This window comes from Leguminivora glycinivorella, chromosome 17 (genome assembly GCF_023078275.1).
Source record: "Leguminivora glycinivorella isolate SPB_JAAS2020 chromosome 17, LegGlyc_1.1, whole genome shotgun sequence".
NCBI classification, from domain to species: domain Eukaryota; kingdom Metazoa; phylum Arthropoda; class Insecta; order Lepidoptera; family Tortricidae; genus Leguminivora; species Leguminivora glycinivorella.
In genome coordinates, this window is record NC_062987.1 from 18861551 (window position 1) to 18880944 (window position 19394).

The following is a 19394-nucleotide window of genomic DNA, read 5'->3' on the forward strand; positions in this document are numbered from 1 at the left end:
TAAAAAAATCAAGTCACGAAGGAAAAAAAGTTTTTGTGAGATTAAAAAATATCTAAAGATTGTCATTAGTGTCCACCAGCCATTTCCGTCCCAAAAAAGCGGATAATTTAATAAATGTAGATGCGAAAGTTTATCGTCCCATAGAAAATTAGAATTTCGCGCCTTTTTCTAATGAAATAATTGTTTGACCAGCTACAATGAAACCTGTCAAAAGGATGTGAGTGTTTTTGAAACGTTAAACTGTTGATGTTGTCTGAGTGTTCTTTTTTCAAGCGTGTGTGGCAAAGTTTAAAATTAAAGTTCGTTGAACTGAGAGGAACAACAAAATAAATTCTGTAAGTATCTAAATTGAATATAATGACAACTTGAACTACTTATTATCAGTTCCAAACTCTCCAGGTGTTTTTGACTTTTAACAAAAAATGCCCCGGACTCGAGCGTTTCGGCCATATTATGTAAATTTGACAGGTGCGTGGCACCCCGTGCCGCCCATTGGTCCGTGACCGTAAAAAAAAACTTTGGCACTCTTGTAAAATATCAGGACTCATTTGTTTTATTTGTTGTCCCTTTCGCTTCTCGTTTACAGTTATGGAGTATAAATAAGACAGGACGATGTTTTTTTTTTTAATTTCGTAAGGTCGTTGATATTATCAAAGATATAATTAAGACGTGGTTTATTTCTTGTTTTAGCGACTTAAGGTCCAAGATTGCTATCGGCTGTAACATTTTAATACTTTTGTCAGTCATGTCCATGTCATGTCGTATATTTCTGATTATCTTTGGGTTGCTATCAACACCTGCATTCGTCGTGACTTTAAACATGTATTTGGAATAAATTAAAAGTAATAGTGCACGTACTGATAACAAGTATTTAATGTAATTTTAACGCTTAAACATGTTCTGTTTTCACTATTTTACCACAGAATATATAATAGTACAAGTACAGAAGGCTCACTCCTTTGATGTTTACAAAACGCCGCCATTCTAAATTCTTACCTACATTAACAAACGGACCGCACGCGTGCAGACGACACTGAATTCTATTGCGCCGCGCGAAGGTCGTCGCCAGTGAATGGGCCGCGAACTCGCGGCCGCCGGCATGTACTTGTAGCGCGGTGAAAGGATCGCGGAGTGAGCCGCCCCTGATTTTACGGAGAATATTAACATAAAAAAATCATTGCAACTGTTTTATTTTTAATGTAGAACGATATAACTACATACTTATTAAAACTAGTATATTAATTAAAATACATTTTTATGTATTAATCTCATCTAACGTCATGCATGCTGTTCCCATATATAAATTGCAGCCGGGTTGTAGTTTAGTTCCTTTCCTATGTATCTGCCAACCACTATGTAAAATAGTTATGGTCGTATAATAAGATTGCTTTTATTATTCATATTTAACCAGTTTCCGAAGAAAAGACTTCCTATTAAGGTTACTAAGTACCTACTTGAGGAACAAGCAAGCCAATTAATTTAAATTTGCACTGTCCAAGGAATATGCTTGTGCCGTTTCGTTCGTTGATCGGAGCGCTCCGATCTCTTTCAATCGCTCCCACGAACTAGTTCGCTCTTTTAGGTCTTTTGCTCATTTAGTTCAGCCAGACCAGCGACCACTGCGGTCGGAAAGATCAGAACGAATGGGACCGAATAGTGTCAAAATGATACGAATAGTCCACAGATAGTAACATTCCGGGCCCAAATGTTGTAAGTAACCGAACTTTAATATGAAAACTTGACGTTTTTTTTGTTGCTCTGCTAAGTAGCTCTCGCTCTCAGTCGGCGCAGTCACACATTCGTTCTCGATCCAAACCGCTCGCGCTCGCCGATCTTATACTGAACTAAATGAGCAAAGACCGAATCTTGGAGCCTGGAAAGATTCAGGTAATTGATGGGATTTTATTCCTAACAGTTCATAGTTCGTGAACGACACAAAGCCTACCAAGGAACGTACTGGTTAAGCGAGTCTGTCCAAAATCTCAATATAAACCGCCTTCGACATTGGTCAAGGGACAGGTAAGGTAGGCTACCACAGATTTCGGGAGATAGGTCATGCCGGGCGATTTGTATAGAATACGCTTGTCGCAAGGTCTGCGCAACCCACACAAAGCACCAGTAATTGTAAAGATAATGCACGCACACACCTAATCCACAGGCACACACACTTGTAGTTGGACGCTCCTATTGCGCAATACACGCGCATCATTTCAATGTATGTGTACACGCGAACGATAAGCGAGCGCGATCGCGCACGCACACAACGATAAATAGCGGGATCGCCTCGCCTCATTTCCGAGAAAAATGTCTCACTGAGTGAATCGTTTTGTACACCGTTCATTGCGGCGCAAAACACTACACTGTTTACAATATGTTCCTTGTGTAGCCGCAATGTATAATGAACGTTTTAAAGCACAAGCAAACGTAAGGTTACATGGTACAACTCGGAGTATTACGTTGAATTCGTGTTTTATGTGAAATAAAAGGAAATAAATAGTATTTACCTATGAAATGTTATCCTATCGGCTTGGAAATTATTCAGGTCACTGCGATGTTTGCAAGTTATTATTGCACACTTCGGCATTTTTGATAAAACTCGTTTTTCGTCGGTGAACAGCGCGCGTGTACACTCGATGACAGCGGACGGCGAACTGGCGGCGGTGTAGGCCCAATGGGCCTACATCTGCGACCAGGCCGCGCGCGGCTTGTCCTCTCTATAGAATTTTTTCCTCTGAGTAGGCTACACACTGGCGACTTTATGAATGCCTTTACCTTGGATCATAAAATACTAGACAGCGGACGACCGGTCTGGCGCAGTCGGTAGTGACCCTGCCTGCTACGCCGTGGTCCTGGGTTCAAATCGCGGTAAGGGCATTTATTTGTGTGATGAGCACAGATATTTTTTCCTGAGTCATGGATGTTTTCTATGTATACAAGTATTTATTATACAGTGGAATCTCTATAACTCGAACCTTGTTAAGTCGAAATCCTCAGTAAGTCGAATAAAAATGCCATTCCCTTCCGCTGAACCCCTAACTACGCGGTATCTCGAATTATTCAGACTTTGTAACTCGAACAAAATGTTGATTCCCTAGGAAGTATTGATAATACATTCTTATACTCTATAACTCGAATTTCGAAAAGGAGACTTTGTAAGTCGTACTAAGTAAAATAAAAAGATGTCTTACTCGGAATTCCCAGAAATAATATCAATAAAATCTACGATGAATGTTCGGGTTCAGGGCTTTCAAATCTATTGTTTTTGTCTTGTACTCGTGCAATTAATACATTCGAACAGCTGTTGACGTTTTTTCTTTGTCGACACAGGAGTCACAGGACACGATATCTCGTGAAGCTTATCCATCAGTAGTCAGAACTTACTTATTTAACCTTAACTAACTACAACATACTTTTTTGCCTAAAGGTTGACTAGTAGAGAATGCTTTTTGGAATAAAGTAAACCTTTTGTACCATAAGTTGTTTGTTCAATGAAGATTAAATAAATAAATATGAGTACAAAAAGGAAACCGAAGACTTTATTTCATTTATGTGTCATTTGTTATATAATACTGTACCTAATAAGTATAGGTACGTAATATAAAACTTACTTTACAAATCGAAAAACATACCTAGAAATCGCGCCTTTGTAAGTCGAAATTCCAGCAGTTAAACCACTGTATCTCGAAGTTCTTGTTAAGTCGAAAACTCGTTAACTCGAATTTTTTTGCTTTTGCCTTGAGATTCGAGTTATCGAGATTCCACTGTATTATATATATATCGTTGTCTGAGTACACACAACACAAGCCTTCTTGAGCTTACCGTGAGCGTCAGTCAATCTGTGTAAGATTGTCCTATAATATTTATTATTATTTATTTATTACAAGCCGCTAGCGGACGTGTCGCAGGTATTTAGCTCATTGAGCATACAGTGGTCGTTGTGTGCGTGCGATATGACAGGACACGTTGGTCGTTCGCATGTAATTACAGTCCAATTTCAATTATAGGCCACTGTAGAACCTTTATAAAGTAAACGTCAATGGGATTTTTATGGCTAATAGAACTTGGTGTCAATGAGACAGTGTTCTAGGATTCAAATTGGTTGAACGTACACGTAAATACGTATACATGAAAATGATGCGCGTGTATTGCGCAATAGGTTTAAAGAACTTGCGAAAGGCGTATTTTGTGCCATGCTTGTATGAGTGAGATAAGACAGGTCGGCTGTTCGGGTTCTTGACAGGCGGTAACTGTGAAGTAAAGGTAACCGAGGCGGATGGGCGGCACTTTTGCGGGAACCCTTCAAATCAAGAGTGAACAGGCATCTTCTGGGCGAGCTCACTCCATCGTAGACCACGTCTTTGTCTTTGGCTAGTCTGTGGTCAAGAGTAAGCCCATTCATAATTAAAAAAAAACAAGGAGTGGCCATACTGTACTGCACGATAGCACTCTTTATTATACTGTGCTCCAGTCGTAACTTCAACGATTAGTCGGCCGCGTGCGAGCGCCCTAAAGCCCTCATTAGCAAGCAGCCGGCGCGCCTCGGCGGAAGCCTGTAATCGCCATTGTTCGGCCAGCCATATTGTTCTGAACTTGGAAGATGGAAGAGAAATGAATCGATCGTTTAATCGATTTTCTTAGTACTTTCCTTAGTTGTTAGTTTACTAATATTGAGTTTAGCTAACTGCAACGTCATAAATAGTTGTGACAGCAGACAGCAGTAAAAACGTTCAAATACAATAACTTCATACATGAAACTTTGAAATGCCCCATCCCCAGAATATCTTTTCGTGACTTTTACCACGGTGCATTCAGTCAAAGGAAATAGTAATGTTACTTAGGATATGTTTAGGAAGCTCAATGATAGAGGGCGTGAAAAACAATTATATGCCGTAGTGCAATTTGTTCGCTAGATGTCACTGTTACCCCCGCAAACTGGGTAATGACTTGTCGTAAAATGTATAAGTATTTTTTGATGTCTCGATTTTCTTTTTGCCTGTCCTGAAAGTGGCACAGACATTAACTTTACGAGAGTTACCGTCTAATTTATCTAAGTCTGACCGGTCAGCAGGGTTAGCACATGATTGCCGCGAGAGTATGTCGCCGCGAGATAGACTAGCCGTCCTTATGTTATTCATACAGTTAGAAGAAGACGTATGATCTATCTCACGGCGACATACTCTCGCGGCAATCATGTGCTTGGCCTACAGGACTGAGAACTGCAGAGATTGAGAACATTGAAATTGTTAGATCACCTGCCTTAACCTAGAATGTCAAAAAGGAATGGCCAATGTGAATATTGAGGATTCTTTTAGAAATGATCAAACTTTGCGAAATATTTCCCTGTCCACTACCGACTACCGCGTTACGATCAAGCATGATTCACACGTTATGTTTGTTGTCCCCTCTCCATCTGACCATGACGAATGACTCAATAGCTAAGGAATAAGAAACGCTACATTCATTAAAGTAATTAATTAATTAGTGATACCTACCACTCCTACCAGCCAGTTATTCCTAAACCTCGATAAAGGTAACCCAGTGACCTGAATTGTGATTTTGTAAACATTATTCTTCGTCGAAACCGTAGTAAGATTTCTGAGAATCTCGCGTAGGTAATAAGTAATAAGGTTATTTTAGAGTTCATAGTACCTACTTCGGTACCTAATTCGACAAATCGACATTTTATTCGTAGTTTTGCGTACTTTCTCAGTATTCATGTATTATTTTGGGATTTGAACAATTTGAGCGCATTTGATTTGTTTTGTCGTAAATCTGGCATTAGGAAGTGGTACCTATTTTACTATATTACCCAGTATTTTTTTTTTAATAATTATAACCGAGTTAAGAGGCTAGTTTCTTAGAGAAATTGATTGTTTTTGAACTAAAGAATCTTCCCTTAAAGTTAACGGAATTCACTAAAAACAGGGTGTAGATATTTAGGCACTTTGTTCGCATTTATATGTAATTCCTTGACTGTAGATCTCTTTGTTAGCAGGATCCCAACACACACGGTGTATTTACAATATTTAATCCAACGATGAAACGTGTAACCAGATCCTTTTGCCAAAAAAACACAATGCACGGCTTGATTCAATTTGATCTGAAGCAAAAAGTACAAAGGGCTGGTTGTCAATTCTGAAAGGTGATAAGTGAAGAATAATTTATATTAAATCGTGCCTTTTTGAGAATTTACCATTCGTGCAGGTAGCGTCTCGTCATTCTCGATACATCGGTAATGGCCACGTATATTTGCAAATGTATTAAATTTAGCAAGAAGGTATGATATGACTGATATGGTGTCTTGTGGATGGATTTGAAATATTTGAATGTAGTTTAATAGGAGAAGATGATAGAAATAAACTATTTTTTTTATCTTGCTCGATTAGCAAGAACTAAAGACAGTTCTGCAGGTTTTTCCGCTGCGGCTGAGTGGGATATACTAACGAAAATTGTCTCGTTATCAACAAACAAGACCGTTTTCACATTATCCAATCCGATCTCGGATTGTAGAAAATATGTCAAAGGCAAAAGTTAAAGATGGCGCCTTAACTATGTCCTAAGCCCGAAAAGGTTCCCGACCCTGGGCCCCACGGAAGACCATCTGTGCCAGAGCATATGCTGAGTGGTGTCCTTTTGCAACCACTAAACAAAACCTGTCAAAAATTACAAGATGGTGGACGAATGTTCGAAATGTCAGCGTAGGTATTTCAATACATTTAGTTTAAAATTTGGTTATTGTTGTTATTTGGTAGTGTTCTTAGCCATGTTTCATGAAAATCGGTCTACTATGTCGCGGTCGGGTTTTTTTTTTTAGGTTATTTACGCGTTTTTTCATTAGGTTATTTACGCGAAAAGGGCTACTATTTTACGCGAAATGACATCGACACTAATGCATCTGCAGTACGACGGAGCGGCAGCGGGGCACTCAGGACAGCAATCACACAAATTACATGACAGCCAGACGGTGTCAATGCCGTCTCCAATTAAATTACACCGTTGTTTTGTAGTCTGTGAGCCGGGCTATTCTCGCTAATCGACTACTCTGCTAAAATACATACATACATACATACATACAATCACGCCTGTATCCCATGAAGGGGTAGGCAGAGCACATGAAACTACTCAAGTTTCAGTGCCACTTTTGGTAAATAAGGGGTTGGCAGAAAACGAAACTGTCTGCTAAAATATAATGATAATATAGAATCAAAATAAAGCGCGAAGCAGGAAGCAAACGCGTTTTTAGGGTTCGGTACCTAAAAGGTATGTATATTAAATAATAATAACTCAGTTTTTCCATGCTTGCCCTGCTGTTGGTGAATTGGTGATATACACAAATTTCAAACTAAGACTTGAAACTTGTCATTACTTAAATTAAATTTTACTCAGAGTTATAATTAAGCTTACTAGTTATGTTTTGACGTTAGTACTCATTAGAAAAAGTATTTTTTTAGAAACAATTGTAATTGTTTTTATTTTAAGTGCCAGTTTTACTGAATAACATTTACTTTTTATGAGATAATACATACAAAAAAACTAAAAAAAAATACACAGAAAAAATTTTTTTCGCGAAATTTGGTTGACGTCATATAACATTTTATCTTTATTTTGCTCTCAGAAATGCGTAGGTAGCTAAAATCTTTCGGTTCCCTCATGTTACACCGTGTATATAATATACTCTATCAAACAAGTCTGTCAGTAAATAAGAACAAAGAAAACTATAGGTATCCTTTTCTCTAGCACCCTAAACAAATCCTGCATATTACAGTTTTCTTTGTTCTTATTTACTGACAGACTTGTTTGATAGAGAGTATAATATTTGCGCATTATTTCTATGGTGTACATGCGAACGTCTAGCGATAGCGAGTCGTGTCATCACACACGCACACAACGACAACTGTATGCTCAATGAGATAACAATTGCGACACGTTCGCCGGCAGTTTGTCTGCTCTCTAGTCCCTAGTATGCTCTGAGGAAGCAAATACATATATAACTCTGTATAGACAGATAAAGTCTAAGAAAAAAACGTACCTCAGTACCATATAGAAAAAGGTACGGTGGCCTAGATGGCGTCGTTACACCTTTGGGGTACGCTCAGCTAGATGGCACTAATATTAATATTTGACATTTTCACACATATCGAGCTAAGAATATGGATCAAATTGTCAAAACTGAGGTTCAAAACTTTTAAGCCTGTGTCAAGAGATGGCAGTCTATGCACTGTGATTACACATTTTACTTCGACAGTAACTCTCTAGAATACTTGAACTTGATCCTCTTTGGAGGAAGTAACCATAGATAATTAGATATATTACTTTTTGGAATTCAGTTGATTACTTTACTAGGGCACTTTATACTTATCTATTCAAATTACTGTTTATCATTGTTTAAAATTAAATTATTATCTAGTCTAGTAAACACGTTTGATAACGAAGGTTATCGTTCGTCCAAGTTGATAAGATCTTTCTCGTGTATGGTTCAAAATAATAATAGATATCTACTTAATCTATTTTTATTTTATTATATGCTATATCGATTGTATGATTGATGGATTTGCTATGAATGTTATAGTAAGGCGGCGGAATTGAAAAAAGTCGTCTAGTTTTGAAGTTGATGTGACTGGAGAGTATACTGCTGACAAGTGGTATCGTTGTGATCGGTAGACTTTACTGAGTACGAAATAATGACTTGTCACTTTCTCAGACTGTGGGGGGGTTAACTATGACGTCACAAAGATCGCGGTCCCGGGTTTCAATTTTTTGCCAATTTGTCTAGAACCCCTTATCCAATTTTGAAAAATGAGGTGTCGATTGAAAGCGTATAACATGCTGATTAAGATTTATTATATGTGAAGAGTATAGTTTTGTTAGTTATTTTTTAATTAATAATAATGCAAAAAATACTTTTTTTACTCTCTTTTTTGATTTTTGTGACTCAAAAAGGCAATGAAAACGGCCACTTAGCTAAAAAATATGTTATATAAATCATTTAACTACATTATTAAGCTATCTGTTGCTTTTTAAATTTCTACGATCGGATAATAAATAAGCAAACTACAACCACATACCTGTAGGCGGGGAGTACCGCTTGACACGCGTTCCCATACATTCGGCGTCTACCAAATTACACCTCGCGCAAAATTCGTTTCAAGCAGATATACCTCTAATCTTATTCATCGTAACCTATCAATATTGGTATCATTTGAAAGTACAATTAAAGTACTTTAAGAAACAATGTCAATCATTTTCATAAAATCAATAATCGCCAGTCTGTGGTGGTTACAAAGGAAAAAAAGTGGGTATGCAATTTGACTGGTTTCCTAGGTTTGATACCCTAGACGAGTTTAAAAGGGGAGGTAAAGGTGACATATGGGTTGTTCTCTGGCCTAAAAGCTATACAGAGGGTCAGGGGAGAAAAAAACTAGGGTTTAAGTTTAGTTTTAAGTTATTTTTTCTTTTATTTGTTGATTTTATTGTGTTTAATTTTTTTGTAATTTTATCAAGGATACACATTGGTTTCTTTTGCTGAAAATTCCCTTTTTTATGAGAAATGTTATGAATTTCATGGCATTTTCCGATAGAGACTAAAATTAACTTTCAAATAAGGCCACATAGTCATACTGATACAAAGTCATACCCTTAATATTATATAAGTAAAAGTATGACTATGTGGCCTACTGATACACAGTCATACCCTTAATATTATATAAGTAAAAGTATGACTATGTGGCCTTATTTGAAAGTTAATTTTAGTCTCTATCGGAAAAAGCCATAAAATTCATAACATTTCTCAAAAAAAAGGCAACTTTTAGCAAAAGAAACCAACGTGTATCCTTGATAAAATTACAAAAAAACTTAACACAATAAAATCAACAAATAAAGGAAAAAATAACTTAAAACTAAACTTAAACCCTAGTTTTTTCTCCCTGACCCTCTGTGTAGCTTTTAGGCCAGAGAAAAACCCATATGTCACCTTTACCTCCCCTTTTAAACTCGTCTAGGGTATCAAACCTAGGAAACCAGTCAAATTGCATACCCACTTTTTTTCCTTTGTAACCACCACAGACTGGCGATTATTGATTTTAAAAAAATGATTGACATTGTTTTTTAAAGTACTTTAATTGTGCTTTCAAATGATATCAATATTGATAGGTTACGATGAATAAGATTAGAGGTATATCTGCTTGAAACGAATTTTGCGCGAGGTGTAATTTGGTAGACGCCGAATGTATGGGAACGCGTGTCAAGCGGTACTCCCCGCCTACAGGTATGTGGTTGTAGTTTGCTCATTTATTATCCGATCGTAGAAATTCAAAAAGCAACAGATAGCTTAATAATGTAGTTAAATGATTTATATAACATATTTTTTAGCTAAGTGGCCGTTTTCATTGCCTTTTTGAGTCACAAAAATCAAAAAGAGAGTAAAAAAAAACGTATTTTTTGCATTATTGTTAATTAAAAAATAACTAACAAAACTATACTTTTCACATATAATAAATCTTAATCAGCATGTTATACGCTTTCAATCGACACCTCATTTTTCAAAATTGGATAAGGGGTTCTAGACAAATTGGCAAAAAAATTAAACCCGGGACCGCGATCTTTGTGACGTCATAGTTAACCCCCCCACAGTCTGAGAAAGTGACAAGTCATTATTTCGTACTCAGTAAAGTGTACCGATCACAACGATACCACTTGTCAGCAGTATACTCTCCAGTCACATCAACTTTTCCCGAGACCCTCTCGCCGCTCTACTATTATGTATTTCCGCTGTTTTCCTTTTACACATTTTTTTTCGATTTTGAATTTGGAATTTACTTTGTACTTGCACAAGTACGCTAGGGTTGGACTTATTATTAGATAACCCTTGGGGTGACAGGTTAAGAATTTCACTACCGTCAGATTGGGGTGAACAGGGATGCTGGGGGGTCATTCCATTGTGGCAGGTGGGACATTTATACTCTTTTTTGCCTACATTTTGCTTTATTTCTGCCAAACAGCAACAATTAGCGTATTGAATACGACATTATCACTTACCTGAATAATCAATGTTTACTGTACCATCGAAAAAAGTATGAAAATGTCATTATTATTATGAGAAATTGATGGTATAAGAAGTGTGACGGGTGGGACTTCAAAGTGCCTCTCCTCTCCGACTTGACTTACACAATTCGCAATTGGTAAGAAACTATAAAACTTTTGTTAAACAACCAATTTTTATATGATTCCTGATATTGTATAGATTAGGTATTAGTATAATTTACGCAAATAACTCTTAAAACAAAAATAATTTTGCTTCTCAATGCTTGTGACGGGTGGGACAGTGCTTTGTGACGGGTGGGACGAGTAACATTTGAGCATACAAATATATGAAAAATATAAAGACAGTTCTTTTGTATTTACTTTAACTCAGCTCTTTAATGAATTATTTAATGTTACAAGTAATAGTTTCAATAGTTTTCTTGGAGCATTAAGACAAAAAAAAAATTTATCTTAAATTTTTAAAGGTTCAGATAATTGTCAAACATCGTCAAACAGTCTATTACTGCATACTTTTATCAGCGGTTCAGGAAGAATGTCTAAAATTATACCAGTTTTAATGAAAGAGACTTCTTCCTGATTCATAGCATTCATTGTGTTCTATAAAGTAATACCACAACCGAATTAAGCAATATTACACATATAATTTGCTTTAGTATAACCCAGCTAGGTTTAACTAAACTTAAAAGAACGATTTTATACTCACCAACTCCAGTTTTACCAGATAACCCATTCTGCTCACCCGTCACTGACGGGTGGGACCTACGTTGAAAAGCGTTAAAAAGTATTTTTTTATTTACAAATGCAACGCGTTTTTTGGCTAAAATAATCAATCTCAACCTAATTGTTACTTTCACAAAGCAAGACAACAAGAGCTTAGATACTTTTAGGGTACCTAAACAAGAAAAAACTTTGTTTTACTGTGACGGGCGGGATATGACTTACGCATTGTGTAGAAGCCCAATAAATCCTAACCATGAAGATTAATTTATATTTACTTGCCCCTGGTTTAAACAGCGTTAAATATATTTTCTTTTACACATATCACTTTCTCCGTAATGTTTATAAAAGGCGCGAAATAGCGCTGCCAACTTAGGGTATAAATATACCACCTTAGACAACTGGCGCTAGGGGTACGTTCGGACACGAATAAAATGCAAAAATAAATACACAAAAAGGAAGAACTCATTGATTCATAAAAATAGGCATAATGTTCTATTCTCTAGATGTAGACTTAAGTATGAATTAAGTTATTTAATTTTTATGCCTATGGTGTCGGTTTCGCTGGAATGACCCTGGGGTGAATAGAGACGGGGCTTAAAATGTGATTTGCCGTCCCATTTCTTTTAAAAAATACTACAGAAATTGTATCATTCAATTGTTATGATACACTTTTTGTAAGTAGATATTTAGTAAATGTCCGATAAATCACATTTTAAGTCTCGTCCCTATTCACCCGGCATCCCTATTCATCACATTTGACTGTACCCCTTTCCATCCAGGTGTCGCAGAAATCGACTGCCTAGAACATAGATTCAATTTTATTATGGTGCGGGAGAGCTGTCACTGCAATTACACAATCATTCTAATACTCCTTTATTTCTACTGTACTGAAACATGAGCAGTGTGCTCTGTCTACCCCTTTTCCGAATAAAGTTTATGTATGTATATATTATTAGATTAGACTATATCTGTTCAGAATAAAGTAAACTTACTAGGAACCATATTCTTGTGTATCTTTATCTTTTCGCCAGACCTCGTCATCTTTGATCACTATAATAACATCTTCACATAGGTAAATCCAAAAGTACTAAAATCTAATTAGTATGCACTTCACAAGTCAAACTTTAACAAACCGCCGATTCGCGAACAGAATTCAAAATTTCAAATATGGAACACTGCCTCTTCGAGCAGAATTCAAAATTTTAAATATGGAACACTGCCTCGGCGAAAAGACAATAGCAAACTGCCAGTCTCGCCGAACGAAACGCTATCTGCATTCAAATAACCAATCGGTTATAAATCGTAAGACAACGAATTAAAGCTCAGATTGTATAGTAAAGAAATTAAATGATAACGGGCCGATAACGTGATAGATTATAATCTCATACATCACGCACGTGTACTGTTTGACAGAAAGTCGTATCTCTGCATAGGATTTGTATGGAGATACGAGGTTTTTATAGTAAGTCGTCTTTTAGTTCGGAAAGTACCGGTGTTACATCACTAGCTGATGTGGAAACGGTGTACCGTCGAGTTCACAAATATCTACACAAGCAAATATGTCATAAAATATGTATACAAATATCTAAGACAATTACAATAAAGTCGTGTATACATTATATTTAGAATGTTAGTTTGTACAGATGTACCTTTTTTGAGCCATATTTAAAAATACCGTTTTTAGAAATTTTTGATTGGCTCTAGCGTCTTTTAAAATAAAAATATCAAAAAAAAAAAATCAAACGGTCCGACACAGATAAAAATAATAATAAATTGTGTTGAAAAAAACATTGCTCTATTTTCAAAAACCAGGGAAGAAATGGTCCGAGAGCGTTTGTATGGAGAATTGATCCCTCCCGTATCGTCTTAAGTTAGTTATTTAGCTGTGTGCTAAGCGTTAAATAAGTAAATGAATAAATTGAGTACTTCCTGTAGTTTATCGTAATATAATAATTTCGTTACTTAAGGTGTGTGGGGAAGATCGTCTACCCGGAAATACCGTCTGTTGACTATAACTTTTGTGTTTATATATCTACGCCTCTCACACCTCCGAAGGTATACCAGTTTTTCATCCTTAATCCACTGGTCTTCAATAGGGATATGCCCTAGGACGAACAGTAGTTAACAATAAACTTGATTCGTGTTTCGAACTCGAACATCGAGTTCAACATGGTTCCGCAAAAAATTAAAATAAAATAGAAGCTGTCGGAATATTTGTATATCATGTATGTAAAGTAGTCATTTAATAACCGTTCTTTCTGACTAGCACTATTAATCTACTCAAAACGCGCTTAATTTCTAGTTTTATGTTCTGAATACTTCTGAAATTATGCCTACTCAGAAAGTCCGGCATAAAAGAGAAAGGCAAGACCGGCATATGATAAACAAGGAGTTGCCAACCTTTTTTAGGCTTTATTGGAAATAAGTCGAGTGTAAACAATATCAATATATACCTAAGTACGTTTTTGGCTTATGATAGTTGTACCGTTTTTTATTTTAACTTCGAAATACAGTTTTGGTAACGTTTCGTATTTCGTAATGGTGTTACTAAAATCATTCGACAGTATTAAGTAAAAATAAAATATAATTATGTGACATGGTTGTGAAGAATGATAAGAGTTGAACAGAAGTAAGCCTTCACTGCATTATTCATCATCATATTTGAGTAGGTAGAATTATCGAAAATTCTACCCGTTTTTTATTATTTTTGTTTAAGTATATGTAGATTGTGCAACATGCGGCGACAAATACTTCAAAAGAGAATTAGGGTTTCAAGTTGGTCATTATTTTTATAATCAGCATTACCCAACAGGGACCGTATGGGTACCCTTAAAAACGGTTTTGACCAACTATTTTACGGCTTTAATTCGCGTATCTTATTATTCTATTACCTTTTCTTAATAACAAAGTTTCAAAACCAGATAAGTAGTTGGATTTATATGAACCTGTAATATCGTGACTAAATTGAATTCGCAGGTGTTCGTTGAAAAAACAGTATTATGCAATATCTGGGGGCCGATTTTTGAGTCTCACTTTCACTAAAATACCGGTTGAAAACGGTGAATTGCCTATTATTTTCAGTGACAATTTTCTGAATTCGAACGCCGTGAGATTTAAAAATCGGCCCCCTGGACCTGAAAAGAAAAGGTTATGAACCCCATCTATGGGACATATGCCGGTCTTGCCTTATAAATAGAAAATATGTTTAAAATTTAAACGTTATTTTATTAATTATCTAGCACATTCTGCCCTGTTATTTATACGTAAAATAACAATGATCATGATGTTGGAACCTAGTCTCATATGAAATTACGCGACAACAAGCACTAGACGGTCTTCCCGTACTCATCGCGGGGGGACGGTCAACCCGCCGAGCCTTAAAAAATGTGATTTTTATCACTCAAAATTACCATATTTCGCCAAAATATTATAAAAGCTTTGTAAAATATAATATTTGCTATCCCATAGGACCATGCCCATTACGCCAGACTACATTAATTATAGAGTTTTATCCACTCAAACTTTATTTCCAATAAAGTATGCCGGTCTTGCCCGCACTGACCTTACACTTTAATTCCATTTACGTCTCACCTACTTTTTATTACACTCTCGAACACCTACATTCATTTGTTTCAGTTAGTAACGTCCAAACTTTATCGCCAGTAATTAGTTGCCCATTATTTATGGTACAGGGTGCGGTTAGTTAATTGCCGGCCGGGGGAGCGGCCGGGAAACCTCGCGGGGCCGTCTGCCAATTATTGCTGGACAGGGGGTAGGACAGGAATTGCCAATTGTAGGATAACGGGGAACAATGGTGTGCAGTTGCGCGATATTAATAGTTGATTTAAGGAGTAGAACAGATAGTTTTGCGTACAGAAGGTTCACTAGCAAAACTGACTTTTTACAGGAAACCTTTTTCATCTGTCACCTTAACTGATGATGACTTTATATTTTTGAGTTTTTAACCCCCGACACAAAAACGAAGGGGTGTTATAAGTTTGACGTGTCTGTCTGTGTGTTTGTCTGTCTGTGTGTGTCTCTGTCTATGGCATCGTAGCTCCCGAACGGATGAACCGATTTAGATTTAGTTTCTTTTGTCTGAAAGCTAAGTTAGTCGGGAGTGTTCTTAGCCATGTTTCATGAAAATCGGTCTACTATGTCGCGGTCGGGGGTTTTTCAAAATGTTAACTTTTGCAACTGGCTGATTGCTAACCTGAAGAACTAAAGTGCTTATCATCATCCTAATTTCAGCCTTCTACCGATAGGTCTCTCTAGTATAAGGTACGCCACTTATTCCGGGAAAACCTTGGCTTAGCCTCGGTGATACGCGAAAGTACTGATGTGCCGATAGAAAGTTGAAATTTTCACACAGGAAAACTTCGGAAACTTTCCATACTTTGTATGGACAATTGTATGAAATGAAATTTTCCATTTCATAAATTTAAATTCCCTTTATTTATCGTGAAAGTTTCGTGTATTTTTCATGAAATTTAATATTTTTTCGGAAAGGTTCCGCAACTTGCACATCACTACGCGAAAGAGATACCAGGCGCTTCTTTTATCTGAAAGCATTTTGGTCCAACTGCCGTTACTCTGTCCCAACATGTCCTGCCCAATAGGGATGACGACATTGACGACTACACAAAAATAATGGCATTCTGTTTAAGCCGTGAGTTAGATCGTCCAAAAATATTGAACACATCTTTTTCGCTTTATCTAATTAATGAAGAGCGGGGGCTTGTGACGTCACTTTTAAGTAAAAATTGTACCTAGGCGTGACGTCACGTGAAACTTCAACGCACTGTACCGTCGTAATTTTTCGTTTACGAGAAAAAAGGAAAAATATATGTCTAAATTTTTTTGATAATCTACCTGACGGACAAAATAGTTTTTAGTCGTCTCGCCTATTCCATTTAAGTTTTGTAAAACCTTATCAAATCATAATTACTTCGGAAATACTAATTTCCTACAGTAGACGATATTATCTTATACTTTTAAACGAGCAATTCTTGTATATTTATTTATTTATATATACCGACGATCTCGGAAACCGCTCTAACGATTTCGCTGAAATTTGTTATGTGGGGGTTTTCGGGGGTGAAAAATCGATCTAGCGTAGCCTTAGATCCCGGAAAATGCGAATTTTCGAGTTTTCATGAGTTTTTCCTTCGCGTTAGTAAATGGTCGAAAAAATATGGTCGTTAATTTCGCCGCGCCTGCATCGATTCCGCTTAGCTCAGTTGTACGAGGTCGGTCTAATGTTCGCAGATAGATCGTAGGTGTCAGGGTTTCGAATCCCGGCCAGAAATTAAGTTTTTGTTTTTTGTCTTTTTTGTTATTGTATTTATAAGAGTTTTTTTTTATCTAAAGACGTGATATATTAAAATAGAACCGAGCGAAGCTCGGTCGCCCAGATATTGTGAAAATAAAGCGCGAACTTCTAGAAAACTAATGGGTCTGTATTATATTATGTTTCCCATGACTTTGACCCTTGATTAAATCAATGATTCATACTTGATTAAGATGATTAAGCGATACTAATGAACGTCACAAGCGAAAATAAACGTCGCGTGCTAAGATCAGAGGTCAAAAGATTCACCATCACCATCAAATATATCGGAGTGCCCGAGGTGCTCACTTATATATAAACACGCCTCTATTGCCATGACGTTATAGAGGCGTGTTCAGATATTTGTGAGTACCTCGGGCGCTCTTATATATATGATGGTGACTGTCCAACGTAATTTAACAGCATAATTTACTGATCACTCATAGGCGTTATTCCTTTGTGTTAAGGCTTAGTAAGTGTCAAATAAGTGTGTAAATCATTTCTTAATAGTAGAATAGGAGACTGAGTTTCGAATAGGGGTAGCGAAAATGTAGGCAATCTTTGAGACCTTTCTTTAGAGCTTCAGCGTTTGAATCCTGCGGGATTAATTTTTAAAACGTAAAGACAATATGCTTAATACGATAGCTAATGCGATTTCCTATCACCCCTTTTTATTTTGGCGTTGGTTTACGGGTACGGGACAACCTGTATATTCTGTGGTGAGTGGGAGAAGTACACGAACCTACTGGGCCTAAAGTCGGGACCTCAGTGAAGTCATCGCATCTGGATCTCTTAATAAAGCCTCTGTATTCGTTTTTGCGATGTATCGGCTGAACAGATGTGTTTGTAATAACATGTTTAAGTGCCTTTAGGTCTATCATAGACATCTGGATGCTGAGACTATCTATGGGCTGTTGTTTATGGTCACAGAAATACTCTCGATGTCAAACTTGTCAAACCATTTCCGGCATAGTGCCGAAAAAAGAACAAATAAAGAAAATGGCGCGAGTGTTTATCGCCCCATTGAAAGATTGAAATTCGCGTCTTTTTCTATGGTGGAATTATTTCTCGATTTTGAGATTGATCTCGTAGAAAAGGTCGCTCAGTATAGTTATGACATGACATGACTTAAATATATATTCACCTCCTAGATATGAAGATGACTAAATAAATATCCTGTGTGTACGTTGTATTATATATCATATGTAAGTGATGAACACCTATGCAAGTGAGAGTATCGACATAAAGATTTTCTGAATCTTTGAATGCGTACGAAGTGTCACCTTGTAGGTGTGAACAACTGAACATCACAGAATCAATGTTAAAACGATAGTCGGCTATTTTTACACGTCCTCGTCTCATTGGCGTATGAAAAAGCATAAAGGTAAATGTGTTCTCCTGGTTTTCCTTTTTTTGGACCGTGGCAGATGAACTGTAGTTTGTACCTATGGAAACTATACGTCCCTCACACTGAAACGAAAAATTCAAACTGGTTTCCAATAGCTATTTTACTAAGGAAGTCAATAAATTTTCCGTGTGATTTTAGTAAGGCAGGCGACTGGAGCCCTAGATCTAGTCATAGGTCATAGATCAATTAACCGCAAAACACTCAACGGAAAAATCTTCACCACATCCATTATACACTCCGTCTGTCGTATTCCTTTTATGAATCATAATCAGCAGCTCAATTATCAGCAAAATGGTGCCGATCCAAAAGCCTTCCAATTGTGTTTTGAATTCAGAACGCAACGGATTTTATGCTCGGTTGTGGCTGTCTGTGGCGGGTTGTCGCTGTGATTCAACAAGCTATATTTAGTGGCGCCTGAATGGAGCCACGCCTCACGCACTCGAAACGTACACCATGCTTTAATACGACTCATAGACACTTCCTTGTCATTTGTTCATTATGTAGACTACCAGTTTTCTAAGATCATGTTGGTCATACATTTTCCTGACGTACTTCGTAGTTGATCTTAGTAAAGTGGACAGACTATAGTAACGACAACGCACGAGGATAGGTAGCAAGTTATACGGATAAACCTTTATAAAGATTTCTCATGAAGAATGTTCTTTGAAACAAATATATTCTGTTCAGTTCTATAACACAGTCATAGTACATTTATATGAATGAAATGTTTTTGGATTTCTTAACAAATCCTCCAACTTTACAAACATTTAAATTGAATGATAAAGTCTCAGCTCTGATAATATGTTTCTAGTAAGTATTACCTAAATTACGGAAGCCTCAAGGTTACAAGTGAACAGAAATGTAAATGAAGTAATAATTCTCTTCTTCAGTTAACGA

The 19394-nt window shown here is 36.8% G+C and overlaps 1 protein-coding gene across 3 annotated transcripts in view; it reads right to left on the reverse strand.

Annotated features, from left to right (window-relative positions):
• LOC125235523 (SLIT-ROBO Rho GTPase-activating protein 3-like) overlaps positions 1–19394 on the reverse strand; it is a 135867-nt gene that overhangs the window by 72938 nt on the left and 43535 nt on the right. Inside the window, exon 1 of one of the 3 annotated variants that reach the window (XM_048142102.1) lies at positions 12753–12962. The exons of the other annotated variants lie outside the window; for them this stretch is intronic. Within the exon in view, the coding sequence (XP_047998059.1) occupies positions 12753–12801 (49 nt within the window). The 5' untranslated portion in view covers positions 12802–12962. Of the gene's footprint in view, positions 1–12752; positions 12963–19394 lie in introns of those variants that run through there. 3 annotated transcript variants of the gene reach the window in all.